At 50.8% G+C, this 20706-nt stretch overlaps 1 protein-coding gene across 1 annotated transcript; it reads right to left on the bottom strand.

Annotated features, from left to right (window-relative positions):
- Positions 1-10071: 10071 nt before the first annotated feature.
- Ccn5 (cellular communication network factor 5) lies at positions 10072-20403 on the bottom strand. Its single transcript, XM_028868432.2, has 5 exons — positions 20107-20403; positions 19737-19829; positions 15853-16069; positions 12753-13013; positions 10072-10990 (listed from the first exon to the last, which is right to left on the bottom strand). The coding sequence occupies exons 2-5, from the start codon at positions 19794-19796 to the stop codon at positions 10770-10772; spliced, it is 759 nt and encodes a 252-aa protein (XP_028724265.1). The 5' UTR covers positions 19797-19829; positions 20107-20403; the 3' UTR covers positions 10072-10769.
- Positions 20404-20706: the final 303 nt, after the last annotated feature.

The following is a 20706-nucleotide window of genomic DNA, read 5'->3' as shown; positions in this document are numbered from 1 at the left end:
ATACTGTCCATCCTGCTTTTTTGCTCCTCCTGCTTCTTCTGGATGGATGGCTGTTGGCTCTCTCTGCTTACCAGCCCTGTGTATCCCTCCAATCAGGTGCCTTAGGCAGGCAAGGCGAAACAGCAACACATCTTTACATAGTTAAACAAATGCAGCGTAAACAAAAGCAACATACCTTTACATAATTAAATAATTTAACTAGACAAATACAACACATCTTTGCCTAGTTAAATATTCCACAACACACACACACACACACACACACACACACACACATCTCTATGTGGTACAGGCTGGTCTCAAACTCACACTTCTCTCACCTCAGTCTCCTGAGTGCTGAGAATACAGGCATGTGCCATCACGCCTGGATTTTAGCATTCTTATTATCCCCAGGCATGCGTCATAGCAGGGCATGGGTTAGGCACTTTGATTCCACCCTAGAGAAGAGGAATCTCAGGCTTACAAGGACATGTGATTAAAGTCACCAGGCCAAGAGGCATGCATAGGAAGCCACCTGCTGTGAGCTTGTTCTGGTGGCAGCCACACTTCCCTGTAGGGAGGGGTTTACCAGGCAATGGTGCAGGTGACCCTGGCTGCCACGTGGCAGTTGGAGCTCAGTTGCTGGCGAGCCCCACCCTCTCTTCTGCAGTGAAATCTACTCTGTTGAAATCAAGGGTGTCTGAGTCACAGGGTCAGGGATTATCTGGAAGACTTCATGACCTAGAGATGGCAAGAAGATAGGAAAAAGCTGGACAAGAAAGTCACGGGCTGGGGGCTGGGAAGACGGTTCAGTCAGCAGTTCGCTTGCCATGCAAATGTAAGGATCCGAGTTGAAGCCCCAGCATCCATGTTAAAAGCCAGGCATGGCAGACAGCATTGCCTGTGATTGCAGTTTCGGGGAAGTGGGGACAGAGGGATCCCTGGAGCATGCTGGCCAGTCAACATGGATATAATCAACTTGGATGAGTTACAAGGTGAGTGTACGTACATGCATATGTACCTGCACACATGTGCACCCACATTAATACAGAAAGAGAGAGAGAGAGAGAGAGAGAGAGAGAGAGAGAGAGAGAGAGAGAGAGAGAAAGAGAAAGCCATGTGTTTAAGGTTGTGCCCCATGAAGCAGTACCTCTGTGCTTTATCCACTGGTCATATGTGTCCACTTACATTCAAATTTGTTGTAATTATGACATGCTTAGAAATCCAGTTCTAAATCATGGGGCTGGAGAGATGGCTCACTAGTTACAAGTGCTCCTTCACTGCTTCTGTGGAGAACTCTGGTTCAGTTCTCAGCACCCACATGGTGCTCACAGCCAGCTGTAACTCCAGTTCCAGGGGAGCTGATGACTCCTTCTGACCTCCTTGGGCACCAGGCATACTCATGCATACATGCATGGAAAATACCCATACACTCAAGATAAATAAATCGAAAAAGTTTTGTTTCAAAAATTCAGGTCAGGCTTGGTGGTACATGCCTTTAATCCCAGTCCTTGGGAGGCACAGGCAGGGGGATCTCTGTGAGTTCAACTCAGCCTGGTCTACAAAGAGAGGTCTAGGCCAGCCAGGGTTACACAGTAAGACCCTGTCTCAAAAGAAAAATAGATAAATAACTTAGTTTGTAAGGGGAGAGGGGATAGTGGAGCCTGCCTGGGTTAACCAAAACTAAAGACTTAATGAAATCTACTGTTTCATAAGCTAATTACAAATTGTAATTAAAATATAGAACGAGTTTGAACACAGATACCCTGCATGTGTGGTCAATACTTCCACCAGACCACTTGGGTTATTGAAGAAAAATATCAGTGCCAGGCATAGGTTATTGATCAGGAAAGCCCCCCCGAAATCCCCAAAACAACACAGACTATTGCGTTGCTCCTGATGGCCAGCCAGAGCTGGGTGTTAAGGCCCTACTGCAGAAGACACAGGACATTTTGGCTGCAGGACACAGAGAAATGAAGCTGGAACTGACATGAAACCTTCCTCCCTGCTGTGTCTGTTTAGTGACAGAGGATGCTACGCAGGCTTTCTGGGGAGAAAAGTTGTCCGTGTCAGCTCTGCCGACAACCAACCCTGCATCCCGCCACGCTGACTTGCCAGGCAAGATGTGCCCACTTTGGTGGTGTGAGAGTCATGGCGGTCGGTCACCATCTGCTTTGGGGTTGGATTTGAGGCCTGAGCCCCAGGAAGAAAGTCATGCCTGGTACTGTAAACCTGCTCTAAGGCATGGCTTGAGAGGTTCTAGGGGAGAACATACTACTGTTGTTTTGGTACCCAACTCATTGCCAAACAACTTTCTAAATACTTATGCTAATTCCCATAGATTAGTGCTGTTCTCAGCCTTGGCTAGAGAAGCTTCTCTTTGCTGTAGCCAGTAGTTAATGTGGAGACTCGTGACTGATGAAAGTGCAGAGAATAAATTGACAATTGATGCTCAGCATGGACTGGGACCATCTATATAGACACACACACACACACACACACACACACACACACACACACACACTCAGACAGCATCACAGAGGAGGGAGGGAGCAGAAACAATGTAAGAGCTGGAGGAAGGACAGGAGGGCTGTGAAATGTTGTCTTCTGGAAATGGCAGGGCCATGGCACTCATGAACCCACTGCAGCCATGGTTACCTGCCCAAGGTCCAGTCAGCAAGCTGGGGAGGACAAGGGCAAAAAAGCAGCCAACATGTCACAAGAAGAGTCTCTGTGCCACTTGCTAATATTCTTCTCCTCAGGAACTTCTTGAGCCAGGCTGTCACATGCTGTGGGATGTCTTTCTGTACGCTGTGAGGATGTGTTCCTCCCATTGGCTAATAAATAAAGCTGCACTGGCCTATGGCAGGGCAGGATGGAGCCAGGTGGGAAAATCCAAGAGAGATAGTAAAAGGAGAAAGGAGAGTGGGGGGAGGGGAGATGCCAGCTGCCATGCCAAGAGCAGCAAGATGCCAGCAGACCAGTCATGCCACGGCCACGTGGCAATTTACAGATGAATAGAAATGGGTTAAGTTAAAAGAGCTAGCTAGCGAGAGGCCTGCCATAGGCCATACAGTTGGTAATTAATATAAGCCTCTGAGTGATTATTTTATAAGCGGCTATGAATCGCAGGTGAGAGATTTGTCCCAACCTCGGGGCGGGCAGGACACAGGAAATCTTCCGGCTATCGTCACAGTTCACATCTCCCGCAGCACCATTGTCCGTGCTCCTGTTTGGATGGACCATTAAGGCCCACTTAAAATGTTCAACCACTTTTCTAGTACAACGTCCTCCAACAAGCAGCCTGCTCCAGCCTGTCACATCAATGCCCCGGTCCCTGGTACTAAGTCCTGTCTCAGCCCTGTTCTACTGCTCTGAAAAGACTCGGTGGCCAAAGTAAACCTTAGGAAAGGAAGCATTTAACTGGGGGCTCGCTTTCAGTTTCAGAGGCTTAGTCCACCATCATCCCGGCAGGGAGCCTGGTGCCAGGCCTGGTGCTGGAGAAGGAGCTGAGTTCTCTGCTCCATCCTGGTCCACAGGCCGGAAGAGAAAACAACATTGGGCCTGGCCTGGACTTCTGAAACCTCGAAGCCCACCCCACAGTGACACACTTCCTCCAACAAGGCCACACCTCCTAATCCTGACCCTTTCAAACAGCGCCCCTCCCTGGTGACTAAGCATTCAGATAGATGAGATTGTGGGGCCCATTCTCATGCAAACCACCACAGTGTGATCAAGAGAGGAAAGGATAAAAGAGGGGAGTGGAATGTGTTGGGGTCTCTAGGGAAGTGGGAAGGGGAGAATTGAGGGTCCTAGAGGGGGGTAGGCATGCAGGAAGCAGATAATCGTGATCCATTATCTACAGATATGAACCTGTCAAAGAACCAATAAAACAAGTTCTGAAAGAATCCAGTGCCTTCCTTGCAGTGGACATGTCAAGTTTGGCCACGACCGTGACATGATGGAGAACAGAGCACCCGCCTCACCGCAGAACAGTCCATTGGACAGCACTGGCAAAGAGCACAGATTTGGCAACCAGACTGGCTGGATTTGAGTGCTGGTTCCAATCTTCAGGTATCCTGGGCCTCTGTTTACCCACCTGTGAAATGGGGATAATGATCCAGTAAAAGCCCACATATGTGGGAGCCCACAAAGGTTTCCTAGTGAGCACTGAGCTTGCTTTACACAGCAGGGCTGCCTTAGGGGATGGCTGGACCAGGTGCATGGTCACCAGGTGTCTAGGATGGTCTACACTTGTGCTGTGGGGGGTCTCTAGCTCCACCCCTCAGCATTCCTTTAAAAGCCCTTTAGTAGAGACAGAAGGGGCTGGTGGGTTTTGACCCAGGCCCTCCCGAGCTGTCCTGTGTTTTCTGTTTCTCTCTATATGTCCTTCTATCCACATTTTCCTATTTCTCCCTGCTCAAGAGTACCCTGGGGGAGTGAGGGGAGCTGGTCTTCCTCACACACAGCCATCGCACCTGGGACTAGAGGTTAGTCAGCAACTCAAAGCAGCAAGGGATTGTTTTTGTGTTTGACGTCCTGGAAGTTGAACCCTGAGCCTCACCCTCACTCACACTGGACAAGCTCTCCCACCAATGAGTGCATTTCTAGCCCTTTGTTTTGTTTTGAGACAGAACCTTGCTAAATTGCCGACGAGGCTGGCCTTTGAGTTCACTGTGCGTGCAAACTGGCTTCCCAAGTAGCTGGGACTATAGGTGTGTGTGCACTGTCACAACCAGCTTGTGTGGCTTAAATGACATGCTAGGAATAGAACCCTGGACCCTGAGCACTTTAGACAAGCGATCTAACACAGAAATCCACTCCCTACCCCAGGACATCCTTTTAAATAGAAGATTTCTATTTGTTTGTGGGGTTTGTTTGTTTGTTCAAGACAGGGTTTCTCTGTGTACCCTTGACTGTCTTAGAACTTGCTCTGTAGACCAGGCTGCCTCTGTTTCCTGAGCGCTGGGATTAAAGGCATGTACCACCACTGCCTGGCACACCTGGAAGATTTTATTCAATTAAAAACAAACATTTGTTTTCTGTCCAATCTATTCCTTGAGTTTAGCCCTGTTTATGAGCTTCACACATTGTCCCCATATGTGAAGGACACCCAGGACAGGCAGGCAGCTAATGGACTACCAGGAGTGCAGAATTCTCTACACTGGTGGTTCTTTCTTTTTAAAATTATTTTTATTATTGTTGTTGTTGTTATTGTTGTTTGTTTTTTGAGATAGGGTTTCTCTGTGTAGTTTTGATGCCCGTCCTGGATCTTGCTCTGTAGACCAGGCTGGCCTTGAACTCACAGAGATCTGCCTGGCTCTGCCTCCCAAGTGCTGGGATTAAAGGCATGTGTCACCACCACCCGGCTATTTTTATTATTTTAATTGTGTGTATGTGTGTGCACATGTGTACATGTGTGTGTGAGTGAGAGAGAGAGAAAGAGAGAGAGAAAGAGAGAGAGAGAGAGAGAGAGAGAGAGAGAGAGAGAGAGAGAGAGAGCATGTGCATGTGCCTTTAAAGACATCGGACCCCCTGGAACGAGTTCAGGCAGTTGTGAGCCACTTGATGTAGAGCTAGGACCTGGGACCTCTTAAGAACAGTGCATGCTCTTAACCGCTGAGCTGTCACTCCGGCTGCCTCCTGGGTGTTTCTCTCCAGATCTTTTGGAGTTGTTTCTTCCATGCCCAATTTAAAGTAGTTTTTAAACCACAAGTCTTTATTGAGCTTTCATAAAAAACAAATCTCTTCCCTTTGTGCTCATATTTCACCAGCTTATGGGATCGCTAATTCAATTGCCTCTTTACAAAAACCAGTGTGGCTGGTGCAGACCAGTTTGGAAACAAACCCAATAGACTCTTGGCAAGCATGCAATTTGATGGCAGAAAGCCAGAGGGGACAAGGGTGGCAGAGAATGGCCTGCTGGCCACTCAGCAGGCGTGTGGCAGGAGTGTCCCGTTCAAACAGCCTGGAGAGCCCCGTTAGCCGGGGAAGCTGTTTAAACAGATTACTAACAGGAATTTTGTTCTCACCCTCATTCTAGCAAAGACTCCATAGTGTGGTGTTGACTTTGGGAGACTCCTGCACAGCAAGACAATTCATTTGCCAGCCTGCCTTACAGCCACAAGTGATCATGGGATGAGCATCACCAGTGGAGTACAAGTTAGAGTGCGGGTTCCAGATGTGGCCTCTAGGGAACAGGGCAATGTCTCCATCTCTGTCTGCAATATAGAGGCAGAGGACCCTGTGCCCTGGGAAATGGTGGGTCACCGTGTAAGCAGCCAGGAACATCGCGTGAAGGAAAGGCGTCATCCCGTCAGAATGCTTGCCTGGTTTATTAAGACAGCTAGCATCACCTAAGGGACACACTTACCATGTGAGTTGTGATAGTCAAATTAGATGATACATAGACTCCTAAGTGGGACTTCCTATTGTTTCAGGTTCCCAGATGAAGTCTGCTTTACAGCTGAGGTCAAACAGAAGGTACCGAGAACACCTATATCCCAGAAAGCTCCAAGACTCACCTGTAGGCCCTTCTTAGAAACACTCTACTGGCTTCTTCCTCCAAGTCTAGCCCCCTCCAGCTATGTAGTGAAGTCAAGGGCAAGTTTCTAGGACCAGAGAGCAGGTTTAGATCCTGGGCCTACAATATACCAACTGCGAGACCCTGGTAAAATTGTGTCAGCTCTCTGGGTGGCCTTAATGATAATATCTGCCACCTCATTGCCCTATAACCCCCCAGAAACAGAGGCTGTGAGGTCAGCTTGAGTCCTGGCTGCATGTTCTGTTCCACCTTCCCTCTGACCCCTGCTTCTTCCCTCTCCCTGGCTGCTGAACCCTGTCAATTACTACATGGGTCTCTTCTTCTTTATCTAGTTGGAAGCCAGAAGAGTTCAGCCTCAGAGAAAAATGAGACTGAGTCACAAGGAATAACAGGAGCCATCCAGGTCAGAGCAAGCAGCCTGAGGAAAGGCCTAGAAGGGAGAATGTGGCCAAGAGGGGATGCCACACCCATGGGGTGTCTCAGCACAGAGCCTGCCACGGCCATACAGTTTGTAAGCAATATAAGTCTCTGTGTTTACTTGGTTGGGTCTGAGCGGCTGTGGGACTGGCGGGTGAGAGAGATGTGTCCTGACTGTGGGCAAGGCAGGAAAACTCTAGCTACAAGACTAGACACAAGACACAAGAGGCCTGAGAGTCGTGGGTCTGGTCCAGTCAGTGGAGGTTTATCTCAGGGTCCCAGAGGGTTTTAAGCAGAATGACTTAGCCATGGTTGTGCTTACAATGGTCTTTCTGGCTATGTGGTGTGGCCAATGGGAGAAGGCACTCACGGTGGGTCATCCAGTGGACAGACAAGGTACCCTGCCTCGGAGCCTGGTGATTAAATAATATATTCAGCACAAATGGAAAAGCAACAAAATACCCTCCCCCAAACAGGGGCTGGGGGAGAACTAACTATCTTTATCACCACCTCATCCTGAAGCTTGGGACATGGTCCCCAAATAGGCTGCACTTTTACATCTGGGCAACAGGGGGCAGCAGTGACCTCTAGTTCCAGGACTTGGATCAGCTGGCAGCCTCTCCACTATTCAAGCTTACAAATATCACTAGGGGGCAGCACCATGTTACTGTTTCCTCCACCAAAGCCTGTTGGAAACCGCTAATAACACACAGATTTTAGCGAAGTGGGCACTCAGGGTGGGCTGGGAGCAGCGGACTCAGGAAATGCAAGATCCTGTTCAGACCAGATGCTGGCGCCGGGGGGTGGGGTGGGGTGGGGGGGTGTGTGTGTGGGGGGGGGGTGGTGTTGTTCTTGAACAGTCGACAAGTGACCACATGTGATCTGGATACTTGATAATATTGTTCAGTTGAAGTTAAGAAAAGGAAGGGAAGGGAAAAGACAAAATGGGAGGAAAGGAGAAGGAGAGAAGGGGTAGATTAAAAACAGAGGAGAGAAAAGAAGGGTAAGGATAGGAGAGAAAGAGAGGAGAAAATGGGTGGGGTTGGGGAGACAGAGCACACAGGCCGTGGGTTCAGCTGGTTCTGAGTCTCCTAGCCCTGATAGTAGCTTTAATCTTACATCTCCATCTTCAGTTTCTCCTCTGTAGGGCAGGAATTCCTTCAAGTACCTCACATTTCAAAAGTCATGGACAGGGGCACCAGGACACAGTAAATACTCACTAGGTGATGGTACTGTCTGCTGCCTGGCACTATCCTGGTGCTAAGCCCAGAGCAAGGTCTAGAGGGCCAGATTCTCTAGAGCTGGCACCAGTTAGACAGGGAGGGTGCTGGGCATCTTGGCAGGCCTGGGATCTCTCTCTGTCTTCCACTGAGGGAGCCCCGTCTTCATGATCTCCCTCAACATGCAGGAAGATGGGGTGCCCCAGTCCACAGTCTGGCTCCGTGCTGGGCGATTCAGTTATTGCTGACAGAGAAGGAGTTTCCAGAGAACAACAGGTCAGCCACACAGCCCCCCTGCCGCTCCAACCCAGCACTAAGGAAGTGAGTGCAGACACTTTCCTGGGGTTCAGCCAGTCGGACCCAGGTAGCTCAGCTAGGAAAGCTGGCCGAGGAAGAAGGTCAGAAGGTCTTCATCTCTTCACACAGGGAGGGCTCCTGTCCCAGGCCGCCATCATTCTACCACACAAAGGTGGTGACTCTGGGAGACAGGCAGCCCTACATCGTGAGGTTCCTTCTCCTCTTGCCTCCAGGCCAGCTTTGGGCTTGGCCACCTTGCCCCACCCGTGGGAGGCTGCTCTCACTTCCAGGTGTGGTGCTGGACTTCGTTCTCTAGTTGGCTGCTCAGACGGACTCAGTACCCACACTGAATGTTTCTCCTTTTTTAAAAATATTCTGTCAAATAGGACAAGTCAGTCACTGAAGAGCGTCTGGTTTCGAAGGCACAAAGCTCAGGGACAGGCAAAATCACACCTGTGGAGATGGAAATCAGGCAGGATGGGGCTCATCTAATCACCAGAAGGGGAGCACAGGAGGAGCAGGACTTTCCTGAGGTGATGGGAACATTATATAGCTGGATGGAGGTGTTGGTTACATGGGTGCACAGTCATAAAGACGAGACAGGTTTGTGGCTTGTGCATAAAACTGTGCAAATTACACACATCTCGATAAAGTTTCATAAGGAAAAATCACTCTTTCAGCACAGAGACTATTGTCCTTTGTTTAGTTCTTGGTTTTTGAACAGGATCTCACTGTGTAGCTCTGGCTAGCCTGGAACCCAATATGTAGACCAGGCTGGCCTCGAACCCGCAGAGATCCATTTACCTGCCTCTTCTTTGGAGTTCTGAGACTAAGGGCATGTACCACCACACAGACCAGAGACTTCTCCGATTGGCTAGACATTGATGATAACACCATTTTAAAAAGTATTTGTTGCCGGGTGTGGTGGCATATGCCTTTAATTCCAGCACTTGGAAGGCAGAGGCAGGGGGATCTCTGAGTTTGAGGCCAGCCTGGTCTACAAAGCAAGTTCCAGAACAGCTAAGGCTGTTATACAGAGAAACCCTGTCTCAAAAACAAACAACAAAAAAGTATTTGTTGTTTGTGGTGTGTGTGTGTGTGTGTGTGTGTGTGTGAGAGAGAGAGAGAGAGAGAGAGAGAGAGTATATGTGTGTGTGCGTGCGTGTGTGCGTGCGTGTGTGTGTGTGTGTGTGTGAGTATATGTGTGTGTGTGAGTATATGTGTGTGTGTGAGTATATGTGTGTGTGAGTGTGTGTATGTGTGTGTGTGTGAGTATATGTGTGTGAGTATGTGTGTGTGAGTATGTGTGTGTGTGTGTGTGTGTGTGTGTAGGACCTCAGGCATTGTTCCTTAGGAGCTGTCCACTGTGTTTTTTGAAGCAGGGTCTCTCACTGGCCTGGAATTTACTAAGCAGGCTGTACTGACTGGCCTCGGAGCCCTAGGAATCCTCCTGCCTCCGATTCCCCAGTATAGGTATCATAAGGGTGCCCCACCATACCTGACCTTTGTATGTAGGTTCTGGGATTCATCCAAGGTTCTCAAGCCTTCCTGGCAAAACACTTTACCAACCAACCTCAGCCCCCACTTTTATTTTAAAATAAACACAAAACGGACCATGGGAGAGGATGTAACTTTTATATTTAGGTGGTTTTTTGTTTTGTTTTGACACGATAACGCAGGACACCAGAAGTGTGGAGCTGTGAACCTCTGCTTTTCAAGTGCTTAAGAAATGTGTGTTCTTACAAAGTGAAGTCCATGGATCTTGCTGGTGCTCCTCGGGACAGCATGATTTCATCTCTTCATATTCACAGAGAATTCTGCCATTGAATTCTTCCCAGGTGGGCAGGGTATTCTCAGACCAGGGAAGCCAGACTCACAAGTCCACCCATAATCTTGACTTTGGGGACAAGTGCACAGAAGTCCAAGAGGGAAATTGGGAGTTCAGGCAATCTGTTGCCTGGTACCCCCTCACCCCCATTGTCCCCAGCATGATGGCCAGGCTTGCCCAGCACAGCTTAGCTTGAAAAGTTCTTTTCGTACAGGGAAGTTTGGAGAGAAAGCTGTCCCATGTGCATGTTTGATAAGGAACTAGCCAGGAGGACCCAGAATCCCAGGCTGAATTAGAGAAACGGAGCTGGTCATATGTTCCACCTACCTCAGAGACAGCAGGCATCCCTCAGTGCCCTGGACAGCGAACCCAACCAGGACAGTTAACTGCAGCCAAGAAAGGGACACCTAGCATCAGTTCAGGGCCTGGTCCTAGGGACACCTGCTGAGAGTGGCAGCCTCTTCATCTCCGTCCCCAGTTGGCTCTAGTAGGCACTGTTCCATGAGCTTCGACTCCTGCCTGCCAGGCAGGGTCTGGGCAGACACAGGCGGCGCTGGATCTCCAGTTGGCAGAATCGGTTCTGGTTGGATACCCGGGTGGCTACACCCAGCCCACAGGTGGTTGAGCAGGGGCCCCAGGCTGTGCTCCAATTTGGACAGGGGACATCAGCCGATGCGGGAGTGACAAGGCCGGAAAGTTGGTGTCCTGGGGGTTAGAAAGAAGAGGGTGAACAGGGAGAGGTCGGGGCTCCGCAGGCAAGTCCACTGGCCTGCTAGCCATCACAGGGACCCTGGCTAGACGGCTGAGCCTTAGTTTCTTCCTAAACTTCCTAACATTTGGGGTTGAGTAAACAATGGCTGGGGAGTCTATGCGTAAAGCACCCCGCTGACACTGGTCATGAGACAACTGAAAAGGGCGCTTTCATGTTTCTGTACCTTCCTACTCCCTGACACATGGTGTCCTACGGACACACTGTGTGCCACTGCCACCTGGTGGTAAGAATGCTGAAGGGCCAAGATGACAGGCTCCCCATGGCCTGCCTCTCCCCTCCCATTCTCCTCTTATGTTTGATGTCCTTTCTTCTAGCCCTGAGACCCAAGACCATGTCTGGCGAAGTCTAGAGAGATCTTTCGGTTGTCACAGTCAATGTATACAGGAGGTGGTTTTTTGTTTGTTTGTTTGTTTGTTTGTTTGTTTTTAGGGCGGGGTGTTGCTACTGACGTCTAGAGTGTAGAGGCCAGGTTGTCTTTCTACATCCCACAGCATACCCAACAGCCCCCAACCACAAAGAGCGACTCATCCCAAATGTCACTGGTGCTGCTGATGAAGACCCGGCTTTGTACACACAGGTGTCATGTGTTGGTGTGTCAGAGCAGGTCAGAGCGGATCAAGGACGGCTCAAGAGTACCAAGTTGTGAGGTGCTTGCCCAGAACCTAAACACACCCTCCTAGGCACACAGGTCACCTCCAGATCACTACGGCCAGCTAAAATGGGAATGTTATTGAATAGTTGTGAAACCATCTTTGCTAAGGAAGAGTGTCCAGAATAAAAAAGTTTGCGCATGCTCAGTACAGACCCAATTACAAAACTATTTTTGATGAGCAGCTGGTCGAATCCACGGATACAGAGGACCAACTGCAAGTATGCTCATGGCCCTGTGTACATGTACACACAATGGAGGTCAGATGGGAAGTAGGGCTTTTATCCTGCTTTTTACTATGTAAGTGGAGGGCTGGCAGCATGGCTCAGTGGTAGAGCATGTGCCTAGTGTGTACAAGGCTGTAGATTCAATTCCAAGTATTATGGGAGAGCGTGGATATATACAGTGAGCTGGATGACTTTCTCCTATGTGCCTAACTCGATGTGTCATATTCCCTGCCAGGGATAATGGTAGCCAGAGCCTCTTTACAACCCATTCACTCAATCTAATTCATTTTGTCCTCGCCACGGTTCTAAAAGGTGGATGTTCTTATTAGTTCTGCTTTACAGGTGGAGAAACTGAGGCAGGGAACTCCAGCAAGTTTTACAGAGTCACACAGCAAGCAAGGTCAGCCCTGGGCTGGAAAGCGCAGTGTCCATCTCTTCAATCCACCCGTATCCTGCCTTCCGAATGTGACGGCATCCGCAGAACCAGCCCTTACTTCCTGGTCACCTTCTCCAGTCAGATTCATGTGACAACAATAATGTTTTCAAAGAAACGGGACACCAAAGCCCCAAAGTTGAAGCGTGTGTAGAAGGATGTAGCTGTCGTGTCTGTGCCTCTGCCCGGCCCTGGGCTGTGTCCCAAACTCCAGTCCTGCCGGTTCAGCTTTTACCCAGTGTTTTACTAAATCCACACAATCACGGGTTCATAATGTTATAGATTGTACACACGTATTAAGTGTCATAATTATATGTTCCATATGTGTATCTGGAACCCCAGCAGCTGAGGCCTTGGTGGCCTGGGCCTACCCTATACTCACTCACCTTGGGCCATGTGATCACGCTGGATCCTCGGCGTCACTCCCTGGTCACACACCCACTCAGGACAGCACCTCCCAGGCACCTCTACTCTCCTGGGGCGTGGACAGTCCCAGCTGGGCAGCCGCACATCCTCACTGCACAGCGGCAGGCAGGTGAAGCCGCCGGCGTCACAGCGGCAGAGGACCCTGCAATTGGGCTGAAAGGTCTCCCCATCCAGGTACCTGTGGCCGTTCACCTCACAGCTTCCATCATCATCCTCTTCCACTGCACAGGGAGGGGAAAGCAGACCAGCTGTGAGTCCTGGCCCCAGAGCACAAGCCAGGCACCCTGGCCCAGCCCTGGCCTCACCACACCCCTCCCCCGCTGGCCTGCCTCCCTCCTCAGCAAGACAGAGAGGCATCCAGGAGCCTGGCTTGGACCCCAGCTCCAAATTTTCTTAACCATGGACCAGGTAACTTCACTTCTTGCCTCGGTTTCTCTATGTGAAAAAACAGTATATGTTGGTACTTATTTCACAGTGTGTCCTAGACCAAATGAGATTATATGTGTAACGAATCTGAAAAAATGAAGCCTTGCCTTAAGGGATGTGGCTCAGTTTGTAGAGTGCTTGCCCAGCATGTTCAAGGCCCCGAGTTCAGTCTCCAGCATTGTATAAACTCGGTGTGATGGCATGTTTGCTGGCACTCCTGGAGTCCTAGCACTCGGGAGGTGGTGGCAAGAGATTCAGAAGTTCAAGGCCAGCCTGGGCTGGAGACCTTGTGAAGTGAGTGATATTTAGTATTTAGCCGTGAAGCACCCTGGACCTGGGGTGTCCGGTAGCATCCCCTTCTGTCCTCTTCCTGTGTGGAGTTATCGCTGTCCGCCAAGGTTTAACTTGCTGGCCGTGGGACTTTGCATTAGCTACTTAAATTATCTGAGTGGCCCCATCGCCACCTCCCAAGAGAGCTGGAGCCAGGGTGCTCCTCCTCACATCCCCTTATTTCTCCAGAGAGGACAACTGTATCAGCCCCTGTCCTCACTGCCTCCAGACTACAGCCTCTGGATACAAAGACCAGACCTTCTGACCTGGACCATGTTACCAGTGGTTCCTTAGGAACCACACAGGTAGCTGTGCCTTTCTCCTTACTTCTGGGTCCATCCCACCACACCCATCCCCCCCCCCCACACACACACCACCTGACCTCTGCTGCCTCAGCTTTGGGCCCCTAGTTGCCAGGATGACCTGGTAAACAGAGGTGTGTTTAGGAAAGTCAACGGGAGGACGATAATTTTAGCAAGAGTTCCTGGCACCTCAGAGGCCATCAGCTGGGAGCTGGCTGGGTGTGGGGCAAGTGAGGCTGGACAGTCAATCCCTCAGCAGGGTAAATGCACTATGAGAGGTGCCTTGAGATGGCAAACCCCATGAACCATCTCAGAATTACCCTACCCAGCTGTACCCATGTCCAACTGCCAAAACCCTTGTTCCCTCCAAGCCTTCTTCAGGGTCCCCTCTGCCAGCAACCTCCCCTACCCACCCGTGACAGCAGCCTTGACTTGAGGTCCCCAGGCTCCCCTGAGCACAAGCCACAGGCTTGCCATCTGGGGACTTTCGGCGTTCTTTCCCTCCTCTGGAAGCCATTTGCAAAGGTACGAGTCACAGATTGACTGATTTTCCCTTCCGCCACTCCCAAGCTGTGAGGCCTGTGTAAGTGACCTGAGCCTCTCTGAACTGAGCTCCCTCGCCTCCAAAAGAGGGGCAACCTTAAGATCTACCTCAGTGTTAAGGATAAAGTAGAACTGACTTGTAAAGATTTTCCCACAAGACTTACTCTAGAAAGGACTCCTGTTACTGCCAGACCTGCTAGAACCTCTGCGTCATCCACGTAATGCCACAAATATTTGCTGAGCACCTCCTGTGGCCTAGGCAGTGTGCCAAGCGGTTGTAATCCAGGATATGTGGGCAAACGGGCAAACATCATCCAGTGAAAAGCACTCCAGTGAAAGTAAACACAGCCAACCAGCGGGCTGGTGATCGGGCGGAGAAAGGAAGGCACTGGAGGGGATTACAGTTTTTTAAATATGGTGCCAGGGCCTCACGGATGAAATAGAGAGTGAGTAGGAATGCGAAGGAAGTGAGGGAACTTCCCATGTGTATATCTAGGGAAAGGATGAGGACAGAGGAATGGCCAGGGCAAAGGCCCTAAGGTTGAGAGCATGATTTGGGTGTTCAGGGCTTGTGTGGCTGGAGCAGAGAGCAGGAGCAAGAGAGGGGGCAGATGAGGTCATTTTTGTCAAAGTGTGAAACACACTTGGATGAAACAGATGAACTGTAAAAATCGAAACCTTCTCTGTTCCTCTCAAGTTCTCAACTGAGGTAATTACGCTCTTTGGTGACCTTGGCAAGGTCACCACTGGTAGCTGATTCTGGGGCCTCCTGGGTACAGAGGGTGCCGCTAGCTGTCAGGCCCCAGAGGGCCTCCCTCCAACAGTGGCCTGGTACATAAGTCACCGGAACCCTGCTCCAAATGTCAGAGGACACCCAGGCCTGAGAGGGTGGTGAGGAATGTCACACATCCACTGTCACTGAGAAACAGCCCTGGGGCTCGCACTGCAGCCCAGGCTCTCGGTGGAATGGAGGGAATGGACTGTTACTTAAATCTGACTGGAGATGGGCAGGCTGAGGGCATGGAGCATGCTAGCTAACATCTCTGAGCCTCAGTTGCCCTGTTTGTAGACCTTGTGCAGCAAGACTATAGGGCATGAACAGTGAGCGACCAGCACTTTTCGAGGCACACACCGCGCCCCTTTGGAGCCTCTGCTCCTGCGGCTCCCCACGCACGGGTCTGTGCGTTTGTCTTGGGGCAACTGTTTGCCCAGCTGTGGAAGCTGGCTGTGATTTGGATGGGTGTGAATGGAAATCACCACCAAGGATATCCCAGCAGAGGACAAGAGGGAAGAAACAGGGAGTGGACCCAGGAACCTTTGGAGAGGAGCTTTGGCTGAGCTGAAGGAAGACCGCTCCTAGAGTGAGCTGTATCAGAGAGATACAGAGAGCGGGGCTCCACTTGGACTCTGGACCCCATGGCCTGGACGCCACCCCCATTAGTCTGGCAAACCTGCTTACAGAGGCACGCGGCCTCACGGCCACCGGGGCCCGCCCCAGGCTGACAAACCAGGCCCTGGCTGGGGTCGCAGACATGCAGATGGTCACAGGACTCCCCCAGCCGCCGTGCGCACACTCGACAGCAGCCACAGCCATCCAGCACCAGGGGCACCCCCAGTGGGCACTGGGGTGGTGTCCAGGGACAGGTACAGGATGTCGGACACAGCTGGGCACACACCTGAAAAGACAGAGACCTCACTCAGCTTTGACTATCGTGGAAGGTATGGAGACTCTTACAACTGGTCATTTCTTGACGAGTCAGACAGTGTGGGATCCTTATTTTGTCCTCAGTGTCACCCAGAACTGGCCTTGAACTGGGACCATCCCATGGCGCTCCTAAGAGGCAGAATGACACTGTGCTCTGGAGCAAGGACCCCAGGTCAGAGTTTCAGTTCTAGGCTCTGCCTTATTGGTTGAGTTGCCTGAAAAGTCCTTGAGTTCTCCAAGCCTGGGTTTCCTCATTTGTGGAAGAGGACAGGAAATGTTGTCACTAACCCCTGAGGAGGTTGGCAATACGATTTGCTTTTTTTTTTTTTTTTGGAGGAGGGTGTGTACATGTATGCATGGTTTGCAGGTAAATGTGTATAAATGTGAAAGGATCACTATCCCGTGGCTGCCTCTATCATTCTCCAGCTTTTTTTTTTTTTTTTTTTTTTTTTGGAGACAGGATCTCTCACTGTGCCTGATGATCACAGGCTAGCCAAGTGAACCCTGAGGATCTGTCCATCTCTACACCCTCAGCGCTGGTGGTACAGATGTGTTCCACTGTGCCAGGCTATTATGTATGGGTGCCAGGGATGGATCTCGGGTTCTGAAGTGTGTGCGGCAGGTATTTTACCTGTGAGCCACTCCCCAGCCTCCTGAATGTGGTTAACTCTGGTGGTCATCCTTGCTAATTACAATAAAGGCTGACCTATGAACTCACAGGAAGGCAAGAGTGAGAGCCTGAGGAGTGAGAAGTGGGAAGCCAACATGTTCTGGGTGAGTTCTTACCCTCAGGCTGAAGACCTCAAACAGAATGTGGAATTCCCTGGTCTTGGCACAGGGTCTTGTTTCCCAGCCCTGAGTGCACATCAGATTAGCCAGGAAAGGGAAAATGCAGATTCCCAGGCCTCCTCTGGGACTCACGAAACTAGAAGTCATGAAGGCAGGACCTACAATCTATTTAGTAAGTTGTCTAGAAGCTTCTAGCTTCATCTAGGTCCACAGCCTCTCTGGCCCAGCCCACCCCATACCTCCACCCCACCCTGCACATATGGGGAAATTAACTCCTAAGTGGGGAAAAACGATTGCTCATAGCCAAATCTGGGAGCTGTGCCAAGCCCATGGCCCCAGAGGAGGAGACTTCTCCGGTAACAGGCAAAAATCTGAGCCAGGGGCTCAGTACCCATTCATTGCAGGGCCAAGGTTTCGCCCCAGTGACACACTGGGCCTCCCACCCAGGACAGAAATACCCAAATGAAACGCCAGAAGCCATGGGTTCCCGAGAGGGTGGGGACCGCGAGAGAGGAACCACTCAAGAAGTATCTGACTGCCTGCCCCCCCAGCGGAGGACCAATCTTTAGCAGGAGTAGATGACCTTATATGAAGGAAAAGAAAGCTAAAGATCCCAGACCTCCTAATTGGCCCAAAGAGGCAGTGATCCCTTTACCTTAGGCCCCCATCCTGTCTACCCCTGGACCCACAGTCCTAGAAACCTGCTCTCCAGGGTCCACAGTTCTCACTGTGGCCAGCAGGGGCCGCCATAGAGTAGCCGTCGGTCCTTGACCAGTGGCTCACACCCAAGGCAGGGCACTCTGCAGGGTTCCAAAGGGTTCCTGGACAGTCTCTGGGAGCTTGTAATGAACACACCCTGTCACCTCTCCAATCCTTTGTGTCCCCTCAATATAGGATATAATACATTCTGGGGTACCTCACTCGGAGCTGGCCTGGAGGAAAGAGGGGGACTTTCAGAGCACTTTTTTAACTCCCTTGGCTGACCAGAACTGACTGAGCAGAAAACAAGCCTTCTACTGAACCTCTGGCCTGCTGCAGGCCTTCGGTAGCTCCCAGCTTCTCCAGGCCCTGACCCCCAGGACTAATGATACCAGTTACTCTGAGTACTGTGTGGACAAGCTGTCTGTTTCTGCACTCTCCTGTGAGGTATAGGCAGCTTGTCTGATTTAAAGATGATGAACTAACATTTGAGAGACTGAGGCAGGAGAATTACCTCGAGTTTGAACTTAGCCTGAGCTACATAGTGAGTTCCAGGCCAGCCTGGGCTACAGAGGCTATTTGTTTCAAAATAAAATCCAAAATAATAATGGCAAAACAGGTCAAAATCAAGATGTAAACAGCTGGAAAGCAATGGGATAGACCCAGAATCCAGGTTCCTGGGAAGTCAGAGTCCCAACTTAACTCTTGTGCCTACCCGTTACCCTCCAGGGGCCCCTCCATTAACAGCTGAGCCTCTGCCTCAGTCTACTCATTTGTTCAAGGACAGTGACAGGGCAGGGCGAGTGTTCTTGACTGGTCTATAAAAGAGGCGGCCCCCTCGGCCTCCCTCCTCTCCTCTGCCCTTGTTAACCATCATGTCCCCATACTCAAGCTGTCTCGTTTGCCATGGTATCCCTAGACCAAGTAACTAGGACTCTGGTCGCAGGCAGCCCTGATCAAGAAGGCTTCACTGTTTCCAGGTTCCCTGTCCCAGCCCCAGTCCCAGCTCTTCCTTGGCCTCTCAGAACCCCTCTCCCTCCCTGGGGAAGGGGAGACTAAGCCACCCACTCCAGCATCTTGCTCTGCCCCATCTCCTTCCAAAACCAGAAGCCAGTTGGTCCTGAGCTTTCGAGGGAGACCTCTTGGGGCCAGGAAGGGAGAAGCTTATGCCCACACTCCATTGGCCCTAGGCCCTAACTCCCTGTTACTGGGAACTCAACATTTAGTGCAAGGCATTGCCCAGGTTGGGATGGAGACACAGACTGGGGTCTCCTCAGAACACATCGTGTCTGTCCCAGGCTCGGTCATGATACTCTTCTATTGTTCTATTTCTTTGTGGTGTGGCTTTGGACAATTGCTCACCCTCTCTGAGTCTCAGTTGACTGAAAGAGGAAAACACTTTATAAGACTGTTGTGAATGTGAGGCAAGGTGGAACTACACACTAGCTTGTTTAAAAAAAAAATGTCCCATGTGGGGCTGGAGAGAAGGCTTAGTGGTTAAGAGCACTGACTGCTCTTCTAGAGGTCCTGAGTTCAATTCTCAGCAACCTGATGGTGGCTCACAACCATCCATAATGAGATCTGGTGCCTTCTTCTGGCCTTCAAGGACACATGCAGGCAGAACACTCTACATAATAAATAAATCTTTTTTAAAATGTCCCACGTGACACTGAGGGACATTTACCCACAGAGATGTCTCCTGTTCTCTCCGACCAAGGTCAGAGGGTCACTATACTTTGCAATCAGACCCCAGCATCCATCCCTGTCCTGGTGGTTTATTCTTACACACACTTACATCTGATTTAGTTTCTGCGAAGGAGACTGGAGGGTCCCTGCCTGGTCACTGTCCTCTTTTGGACACTCACCTTGGTCTAGGGCCTGTGCTACCCTCTGCAGAGCAATTCTCCTCAATGATCTCCCCAGAGGATTCTTGTACCCATTTGACTGAGGCTGAGGCTCAGAAAGGGAAGGACACATGCCTGAGGTCACACAGCAGAACTTGCAAGAAGCAGTGGTCTGAGCCTAGGGAGAGAAGCAAGCCTGGGCACAGAGACCAGACTACATCCAGTGTACGGTCTACCAAGGGTCCTAAGTTGTGACCATATATCCATCCACCCAGAATTCTACTTTTAAAGACCAGGATTCCTTACCATTGAGAGTAGGCAGAGGAAGGAGATGGTCAGAAGATGGGTCAGTGGAGTGCCCCTCATGTCACCGTGTCCCTTGTGGAGCCAGCTTCAACCCTGGGAGGCAAGACCTGAGTCTTTATGTTCTAGAGACTATGAGGTTCCTACTAGGTACATACAGAGAGAGAGAGAGAGAGAAAGAGAGAGAGAGAGAGAGAGACAGAGAGAGAGAGACAGAGAGAGACAGAGACACAGAGAGAGACAAAAAGAGACAGACAGACATACACACACAAACACACACCACACACACACACACACACACACACACACACACACACACACCACTTATAGTTCTTATTCTTCTCCTCATAGTCCCAAGAATGAGCCCAGTTACCTGAAGCTGAGGCCGCTGAGGCCACCAAGAAGGCGTCTGACAGTGTGCAAGAGGTGAGGACAAGCCGGCAGGAGCCTCTCAGCTCCTCAGCGCCCAGCAAGAAAGGCCTCCAGCTCAAGCCACTGCCACAGCAGCTGCAGCCTTGCCAGGGCCCCTGTCCCACCCTCAGGGGCCTGTGGAGACCAGAAGCGTCTGTCCGGCAAACACCCCTTTCCAGATCTGACCCGCAGCGTCTTGAGCCCTGTGGCCCGAACTCCGGGCAGCACAGACCCAGCCTGCGGTTTCTGGCAGGGAGACTGGCAGCCACCCAGAGGTGGGTGTGACTCAGAGCAGAGCTTCCCTGGCAGCCTGGCCGCTCTTGACAACCAGGAGCCTCCCTGTCCTGCCTCTGGGCTTCAAAGATGGCTTAGTGTGGCCAAGCCTGAGCAGGCTGAGCCTACTATGTGCTTCTGGCACCAGCTGGGCCCTGCTGATCTGACTAAGCTAAATTGTCTTTGTTGAATTCCATCAGCTCTGGGGGGCTCTGGGGGACTGGGGACCAGACCCTGGGGGATGGAGATAGCAATGGAAACACTGAGGGGGCCCCTTATTCAGACTAAG

Source organism: Peromyscus leucopus, chromosome 4, assembly GCF_004664715.2.
Source record: "Peromyscus leucopus breed LL Stock chromosome 4, UCI_PerLeu_2.1, whole genome shotgun sequence".
Taxonomy (NCBI): domain Eukaryota; kingdom Metazoa; phylum Chordata; class Mammalia; order Rodentia; family Cricetidae; genus Peromyscus; species Peromyscus leucopus.
This window is presented reverse-complemented; position numbering and strand designations above follow the sequence as displayed.

Coding starts and splice junctions, on each gene's coding strand:
- Ccn5 (XM_028868432.2), bottom strand. CDS start 19,796: ATGAGGGGCACTCCACTGACCCATCTTCTGACCATCTCCTTCCTCTGC. Junction 13,014..15,852: donor CCGTGAGGCCGCGTGCCTCT/GTAAGCAGGTTT, acceptor CTCCCTGTGCAG/TGGAAGAGGATGATGATGGA. Junction 10,991..12,752: donor GCGTGATCACATGGCCCAAG/GTGAGTGAGTAT, acceptor TCTAACCCCCAG/GACACCAACTTTCCGGCCTT.